We start from the raw sequence: 9,419 nt of genomic DNA, 5'->3' as shown, positions 1-9,419 counted from the left end.
TCAGCACGTAAAAAATTGAAAACAGCCAACAGTGAAATTAAAATCAAAGTTGTCAACAATAAGTGTACAGGAGTAATTCCACTTTAAAATGCGTAGGAAAAACGTGACATTAAAGGCCTCTATGAAGCAGAGGGATCGTCTGATGACGTGATATAAGAAGAACGGCAAGTCAGTTTCAGATTTAAGGAATTCAGTAGTACAGTCAAAGTTTGTCAGAGCTTTGGAAGGGTTGTGGTCAAATAAGACAGAGTAAATAAATAATATTCCTTCGGAATTGGTAAAATAATAGGGGGAATGGCAACGAAATAACTGTTCATGTCGGTGTGTACAATCTATGAGACTGGAGACACACCGTCAGATTTTCGGAAAAGTATCATCCATAAAATTACAAAGATACCATGGGCGGATAACCGCAAAAACTACACAAACTCTTTTTAACAGATCATTAATCAGAAAATAAGACACAGAAGAACGGAAAAGAAAATTGAATATCTGTGAGATGAGGATCAGTTTCGTTTTCGAAACGATAAGTGCACCAGAGAGAGAATTCTCATATGGCGCTTGATAATGGAAGCGAGACAAAAGAAAAATCAAGAGACATGCGGAGAACTTGTTGACCTATAAAAAGCAGTCGTCAATAAAAAATGGTGCAAGACATTTGACATCTTCAGAAAAAAGTTTTGAGTTACGAAAACTTAAGAACTAAGAAAATGTAGAAGAACTAAGAGGGAGCAGTAAGACTGGAAGACCAAGTACTAAGAGCTGGCATCAAAAAGGATGTAGGACAGTGATGTACTGTTTCGCCTCTGCTGTTGAATCTAAACAACGGAGAAACAATGAGGGAAAGAAAGGTTCAAGAGTGGAATTAAAATTCAGGGTGAGAGAATAACAATGGTAGGACTCGCTGATGGCACTGCTGCCCTTAGTGAAAGCTAGGGAGTGTTACAGGACATACAGCCTGGAATAAGCTGTACACTTGTACAGGCACAGAGCATGGATTTAGAGTGTACGAAAGTGAAGGGGAGTACCAGAAATGAGATTAGTGAGAAACTTGGCATCAAACAAAGTAGACGAAGTGACGATTGCTATCTTGGAAGTAAAATAACGTACGACGGACGGAGCAAGGAGAACATAAAATGCAGACTAGTACAGACAAAGACAGAGATCATTGCTGTACAAGAGAGGCCTGTCTGTCGTAAACGGAGGTCTTCATTTGTGGAAGAAATTTCTGATAATGTACATCTCGAGCGTAGAATTGTATGATGGTGAATCATGGACTTAATGGAAAATGGAAAAGAAGAGAATCGATGCGTCTGACATGTGGCGCTGTAGAGGAATGTTGAAAGTTAGGTGAACATAAGAAATAAGAAGGTTCTCCGGGTGTTCGTCGAGAAAAGAACATACGGAAGACAGTGACACGGAGGATGATAGAAAATGTCTTAAAAGTTCATGGAATAATCTCCATAGTACCACACAGAGTTGGAATGTACCCAACAAATGAGGGTGTTGGGTTTGAGATCTATTCTGAAATGAAGAGGATGGCACAGGAGAGAAAGTTGTGGAATCAGACCAGCCAGAGGACTGATTAAACAAAATTGTCCTACTGATCATTAGCATGTTTAACAGGGAAGACGGTAAGCGACAGGAGTACATCTACATCTACATTTATACTCCGCAAGCCACCCAACGGTGTGTGGCGGAGGGCACTTTACGTGCCACTGTCATTACCTCCCTTTCCTGTTCCAGTCGCGTATGGTTCGCGGGAAGAACGACTGCCGGAAAGCTTCCGTGCGCGCTCGAATCTCTCTAATTTTACATTCGTCATCTCCTCGGGAGGTATAAGTAGGGGGAAGCAATATATTCGATACCTCATCCAGAAACGCACCCTCTCGAAACCTGGCGAGCAAGCTACACCGCGATGCAGAGCGCCTCTCTTGCAGAGTCTGCCACTTGAGTTTGCTAAACATCTCCGTAACGCTATCACACTTACCAAATAACCCTGTGACGAAACGCGCCGCTCTTCTTTTGATCTTCCCTATCTACTCCGTCAACCCGACCTCGTACTGGTACTGGTACTCAAGTATAGGTCGAACGAGTGTTTTGTAAGCCACCTCCTTTGTTGATGGACTACATTTTCTAAGGACTCTCCCAATGAATCTCAACCTGGTACCCGCCTTACCAACAATTAATTTTATATGATCATTCCACTTCAAATCGTTCCGCACGCATACTCCCAGATGTTTTACAGAAGTCGTACAATAAAGGATCCTTCTTTCTATGTATTCGCAATACATTACATTTGTCTATGTTAAGGGTCATTGCCACTCCCTGCACCAAGTGCCTATCCGCTGCAGATCTTCCTACATTTCGCTGCAATTTTCTACTGCTGCAACTTCTCTCTATACTACAGCATCATCCACGAAAAGCCCCATGGAACTTCCGACACTATCTACTAGGTAATTTATATATATTGTGAAAAGCAATGTTCCCATAACACTCCTCTGTGGCACGCCAGATGTTACTTTAACGTCTGTAGACGTCTCTCCATTGAGAACAACATGCTGTGTTCTGTTTGCTAAAAACTCTTCAATCCAGCCACACAGCTGGTCCGATATTCTGTAGGCTCTTAGTTTGTTTATCAGGCGACAGTGGGGAACTGTATCAAACGCCTTCCGGAAGTCAAGGAAAATGGCATCTACCTGTGAGCCTGTATCTAATATTTTCTGGGTCTCATGAACAAATAAAGCGAGTTGGGTCTCACACGATCGCTGTTTCCGGAATCCATGTTGATTCCTACACAGTAGATTCTGGGTTTCCAAAAACGACATGATACTCGAGCAAAAAACATGTTCTAAAATTCTACAACAGATCGACGTCAGAGATATAGGTCTATAGTTTTGCGCATCTGCTCGACGACCCTTCTTGAAGACTGGGACTACCTGTGCTCTTTTCCAATCATTTGGAACCTTCCGTTCCTCTAGAGACTTGCGGTACACGGCTGTTAGAAGGGGGGCAAGTTCTTTCGCGTACTCTGTGTAGAATCGAATTGGTATCCAATCAGGTCCAGTGGGCTTTCCTCTGTTGACTGATTTCAGTTGCTTTTCTATTCCTAGGACACTTATTTCGATGTCAGCCATTTTTTCGTTTGTGCGCAGAGGTACCCTCCACTACACACTGGAAGGTATTGCGAACTATAGATGTAGACGAAGATTTGTCTTGGTACTTGTTGCATAATTCCAAAACTACTTGTTTGAAGCTACTGGCTCCTCGATAACAAACTATGATCTCTTGGTGAGATATCGTCGGGTTTTTGTAGGGTCGGCAACACATTCCGGGCACGGGAACGCAGCTGTAGCTGCGACTGCGGGCGTTGTTGACAATGGAGGCGGGGAAGTAGCCGCTAGGCGTGTCGCTCCGGAGCGCCGCAGCGGTGCTCGCGAAATGCCAGCGGTCCGCTTTCCCGGCCAAGGCCGGCGGCACGGTATATAAGGCGGGGGCGGCGGTCCGCGCGGAGACAGTAGGCAGCCCAGAGGTGCGAGGAGGGACAGACAGACAGGATGGCGAGACCGCTGCAGCTGCTCGTGGCGTCCGTGGTGCTGGTGGCGCTGGCCGGCGTGGAGGCGCAGCGGCGGGGGGCGGCCAGGGGCAGGGGCAGGGGCGGCGGCGGGGGTGGGGCGGGGGCGGCGGCGGCGACGGCCGGCGCCGACGACCTGGACGTGGACGCCGTGCTGGGCAGCGAGCGCGCGCTGACGGCGCTGCTGCGCTGCGTGGTGGCGCGGGGAGACGGGCCCTGCTCCGACCAGGGGAAGGCCGTCAAGGGTGAGTGCTCGCAGGAGGACCGTACAAACATACCGCCGTTTGAGTCTCGTACAGATTCCCGTACGGAGGACATAGTGATAGGCTTCCCTGGGGTTGTGAAGCAGCTGAATGGCTTGAAAATAAATAAACCGCCAGGTCCTGATGGGATTTCAATTCGGTTTTACAGAGAGTACTCTACTGCATTGGCTCCTTACTTAGTTTGCATTTATCGCGAATCTCTTGCCCAACGTAAAGTCCCGAGCGACGGTAAAAAAAGCGCAGGTGACGCCTGTATATAAGAAGGGTAGAAGGACGGATCCTCAAATTACAGACCAATATCCTTAACATCGGTTTGTTGCAGGATTCTCGAGCATATTCTCAGTTCGAATATAATGAATTTCCTTGAGACAGAGAAGTTGCTGTCCCTGCATCAGCACGGCTTTAGAAAGCATCGCTCCTGCGAAACGCAACTCGCCCTTTTTTCACATGATCTCTTGCGAACCATGGAAGAAGGGTATGAGACGGATGCCATATTCCTTGACTTCCGGAAAGCGTTTGACTCGGTGCCCCACTGCAGACTCCTAACTAAGGTACGAGCATATGGGATTGGTTCCCAAGTATGTGAGTGGCTCGAAGACTTCTTAAGTAATAGAACCCAGTACGTTGTCCTCGATGGTGAGTGTTCATCGGAGGTGAGGGTATCATCTGGAGCGCCCCAGGGAAGCGTGGTAGGTCCGCTGTTGTTTTCTATCTACATAAATGGTCTTTTGGATAGGGTGGATAGCAATGTGCGGCTGTTTGCTGAAGATGCTGAGGTGTACGGGAAGGTATCGTCGTTGAGTGACTGTAGGAGGATACAAGATGACTTGGACAGCATTTGTGATTGGTGTAAAGAATGACAGCTAACTCTGAGTATAGATAAACGTAAATTAATGCAGATGAATAGGAAAAAGAATCCCGTAATGTTTGAATACTCCATTAGAAGTGTAGCGCTTGACACAGTCACGTTATTAAATATCTGGGCGTGACAATGCAGAGCGATATGAAGTGGGACAAGCATGGAATGGCAGTTGTGGGGGAGGCGGATAGTCGTCTTCGGTTCATTGGTAGAATTTTGGGAAGATGTGGTTCATCTGTAAAGGAGACCGCTTATAAAACACTAATACGACCTATTCTTGGGTACTGCTCGAGCGTTTGGGATCCCTGTCAGGTCGGATTGAGGGAGGACATAGAAGTCATTCAGAGGTGGGCTGCTAGATTTGTTACTGGTGGGTATGATCATCACGCGAGTGTTACGGAAATGCTTCAGGAACTTGGGTGGGAGTTTCTAGAGGAAAGGAGGCGTTCTTTTCGTGAATCGCTACTGAGGAAATTTAGAGAACCTGCATTTGAGGCTGACTGCAGTACAATTTTACTGCCGCCAACTTATATTTCGCGGAAAGACCCCAAAGATACGATAAGAGAGATTAGGGCTCGTACATAGGCATATAGGCAGTCATTTTTCCCTTGTTCTGTTTGGGAGTGGAACAGGGAGAGAAGATGCCAGTTTTGGTACGAGGTACCCTCCACCAAGCACCATATGGTGGATTGCGGAGTATTTATGTAGACGTACTCAACAGCGCCGCTCCGGGCCCACTGTGCTGTACCGGCTAATCTCTAGCGTCACTGCTTCTGCAGAGACACAGCCGTGTCGAGATCAGGCAAGGAACGTTTGGCTGGTACTACTCAAGCAGCAGCATTGGCTCGCAAGTGACCCGGGCTGCATCGGCTCGAAAGGCCAGGACCTAGCTTGGAACCTTAAGGCATATTTTCACAACAAAGTACCCGATTACGTAGCCGGTTATTCATCAGCCCAAGTCTCCTATTAGACGTACATCTACTGTCATTTTTATATACACCACCAAAAGGTTGCTATACAACTTTATTTTGCTACTAAACAATGGAAAATCTAGGATGGAATGTAACAATATTATGAAAACTATAGCTGCTACTCACCATACAGCGGAGATGCTGAGTTGCAGACAGGCACAAAAAAAAAAAAAAAAAACTGTCACACAATAAGCTTTCGGCCAACATGTGCTTTGTCAAAAATTCAGCTGCCAGACACTGTGGTCATGTGTGTGTGAGTTGCGTTTGCATTCCATAAATTATCTGGGAGTAGGCATTAGGAGTGATTTAAAATGGAATGATCATACAAAGTTGATCGTCGGTAAAGCAGATGCCTGACTGAGATTCGTTGGAAGAATCCTAAGGAAATGCAAGCCGAATACAAAGGAAGTAGGTTATAGTGCACTTGTTCGCCCACTGCTTGAATACTGCTCACCGGTGTGGGATCCGTACCAGATACTGTTGATAGAAGAGATATAAAACACTCAACAGAGAGCAGCGCGCTTCGTTACAGGATCATTTAGTAATCGCGAAAGCGTTATCGAGATGATAGATAAACTCCATTGGAAGACTCTGCAGGAGAGACGCTCAGTAGCTCGGTACGGGCTTTTGTGGAAGTTTCGAGAACACACTTTCACCGAGGAGTCAAGCAGTATATTGCTCCCTCCTACGTATATCTCGCGAAGAGACCATGGGGATAAAATCAGAGAGATTAGAGCCCACACAGAGACATACCGACAATCTTTCTTTCCACGAACAGTATGAGACTGGAATAGAAGGGCGAACCGATAGAGGTACTCAAAGTACCCTCCGCCACACACCGTCAGTGGCTTGTGGAGTATGGATATAGATGTAGATGTAGATGTAAATGCATGAATGGGTGCGTGTGTCCGTTGTCTATTTTTGACAAAGGTCTTGTTGGCCGAAAGATTATTGTGAGACAGTCTTTTTTTTTGTGCCTATCTGCAGACTTAGCATCTGCGCTTTATTTTGCTATTATTTCATCACGTGAGAGACTAAATTTTAAGTGGCAGGGGAAAGTGTTCGATTACCTTTCACGCTTTCGCCTCTGGCCACTCTCTAACAGAAGTTTAATATAATTCTTTATTCCGTTTGTAAATGAAGGCATTCACTTTTTATATACTGCAGTCTTTTTCTGAAATTACAAAAATTACCCCCGTAAACTAATGTTTTTCCAAATGTGAAGGGGTACAACATGTTTATGTACCCGGGAACAAATATTCGATTGAAATGTAATAGCGTTGCAGTCGAGAAAATCTGGTCAGTACCGTATTTACTTCTTCCATTATTACTCTACTACACCCCCATAAACAGTAAGTGAAACCAAATTTAGCAGAAGTGTATTATCGAAAACCAGTTACAAGTAAAATACATTTTGAAATAGAAGCTATTCGTAGCTAACACAAATTTCTGTTATCAAGACAGGTAAGACTGACAGGACATTAAACAAATTCAGCTTATTTGCTACTGTCATGTGTTCCACTGTAGACCTTCTGTTTCAAGGAACAAGATGGAGCACGACCATCAAAGTATGCCAGAACTGTGCACGAGTGGTTAAATAGTTCAAAAAGTATCTAGCATCTTACCATAAAATCCTGTTCTTGAAGAATTGACAATATATTACATCATCATCATCATTTTCACTTCAAACATTAATCCATTTTCTTGTTTTGCCAGCTACAGTACACATCGCTTCCTCAGTCTTCCCTGACTTCTTCTCCGGACTGGCTTAAATCTTCTTGTCTGGAGAGGCAATCTTTCTCCACTCATTCTTTCGACATGTTCCTGCTACTTTCTTCTATTTTGTTGAGTACGTTAAATGTGTCCAGCTCTTCCCTAATTTCCGAATTTCGAAATCTATCGGCTCTTGCGCATCGCTTTACTCCTCTCAGAAACCTCATTTCCGTTGCCTGTCTGCGGCTTTCTTGGCATTTACTTGTAACACACGTTTCACTCCCGTAAACAATCACTGAAACTGCTGTTGTCTTATCAAATTTCAATCTCGTTTCTTTCCTCGTTTTATGTTTTTACACATCTGTTCTTTGTTCCACATATACTCACAAACATTACTACTTTCTTCTCTATGTCTTCGTCTTACTCACAAGTGACGTCACATCCTAAATAGTTAAAATGTTAGACCTGTTCCATTGTTCTATTGTTGATCACAATTTTTGACCGTAGAGGGTACTTCCGTTTGCGAGCCACTGATTTCGTCTTCATTCCTAGAATCGTCAAATGGTACACTCCACTAACCTCACCTAATTAATTTTATTCTCATTTGCAGATCATCTTCATTACGCACCAGCAGTGTGCAGTCGTCTGCATATACCTGAAACGCAATTCAAGCGGGAATTGTAGTTAATCTTAATTCTCGTGTTAAAAATGTCCTTCCATTTCCGTAGTGCGTCATCTAAATGAGTGTTAAAAAGAGTGGGTGGAAAGTTGTACCCTTGTCTTACTCCTCTGTTTGTGGCTGTAGGCTGTGTTATAGTTTCATTCATATCCAAAATTACAGTCAGGTGTTTATATAGAGACTTTTTGAAATATTTATTAGATGCTGTGAATACACTCTTTTCTTAACAATTCTCCACAGTCACTCTCTATCAACATTATCGAAGGCCTTGATAAAATCAATATACAGGGTGATTCAAAAAGAATACCACAACTTTAAAAATGTGTATTTAATGAAAGAAACATAATATAACCTTCTGTTATACATCATTACATGTCCGCAGCTCGTGGTCGTGCGGTAGCATTCTCGCTTCCCACGCCCGAGTTCCCGGGTTCGATTCCCGGTGGGGTCAGGGATTTTCCCTGCCTCGTGATGACTGGGTGTTGTGTGCTGTCCTTAGGTTAGTTAGGTTTAGGTAGTTCTACGTTCTAGGGGACTGATGACCCTAGATGTTAAGTCCCATAGTGCTCAGAGCCATTTGAACCATCATTACAAAGAGTATTTAAAAAGGTTTTTTTTCACTCAAAAACAAGTTCAGAGATGTTCAATATGGCCCCCTCCAGACACACGAGCAATATCAACCCGATACTCCAACTCGTTCCACACTCTCTGTAGCATATCAGGCGTAACAGTTTGGATAGCTGCTGTTATTTCTCGTTTCAAATCATCAATGGTGGCTGGTAGAGGTGGCCGAAATACCATATCCTTAACATACCCCCCTAAGAAAAAATCGCAGGGGGTAAGATCAGGGCTTCTTGGAGGCCAGTGATGAAGTGCTCTGTCACGGGCTGCCTCGGGTAGTTTGGTTTTCAGCCTAGTCAACAGCGCCTCAAGCGAACAAATGTACAACTAAATGAAACTTTATAGCTCCCTTAATTCGCCGACAGATAGTGCTTAGCTGTGCCTTTCGTCGTTGCAGAGTTTTAAATTCCTAAAGTTGTGGTATTCTTTTTGAATCACCCTGTATTATACGGCTCTTAAATGTGCAGAACGCGAAATATTTAAAAAACTGAGCAAAACAGAACATGATTTCTAGCAACATGAAAAACTGTAGAAAATGGTAAAAAATCGATAAGGCGATCTCTAGTGCGCCTTCTTTCGTTTGCTTATAAAACCAGTCACTAGACTGAAGCAAAGACCAACAAACGTCGTGTGTTCCCAGGCACACTATCCTCTAAGTAAACGCTCTCCCCTGCATACCACATGCAAAACATGTTATTCAAATACACTGCTAGCCATTAAAATTGTTAAGTCCAGCAAG

General features: G+C 44.2%; 1 protein-coding gene across 1 annotated transcript in view; it reads left to right on the top strand.

Annotated features, from left to right (window-relative positions):
* The first annotated feature begins 3,525 nt into the window (after positions 1-3,525).
* Positions 3,526-9,419, top strand: part of LOC126484527 (putative odorant-binding protein A10) — a 33,181-nt gene continuing 27,287 nt past the window's right edge. The window contains exon 1 of the mRNA XM_050108075.1: positions 3,526-3,819. Coding sequence (XP_049964032.1) covers positions 3,558-3,819 — 262 coding nt within the window. The 5' untranslated portion in view covers positions 3,526-3,557. The remainder of the gene's footprint in view (positions 3,820-9,419) is intronic.

The sequence above is a fragment of the Schistocerca serialis genome, chromosome 6 (assembly GCF_023864345.2).
Source record: "Schistocerca serialis cubense isolate TAMUIC-IGC-003099 chromosome 6, iqSchSeri2.2, whole genome shotgun sequence".
Classification (NCBI taxonomy): domain Eukaryota; kingdom Metazoa; phylum Arthropoda; class Insecta; order Orthoptera; family Acrididae; genus Schistocerca; species Schistocerca serialis.
Note: the sequence above shows the minus strand (reverse complement) of the source record. Positions and strands in the feature narration are given on the sequence as shown.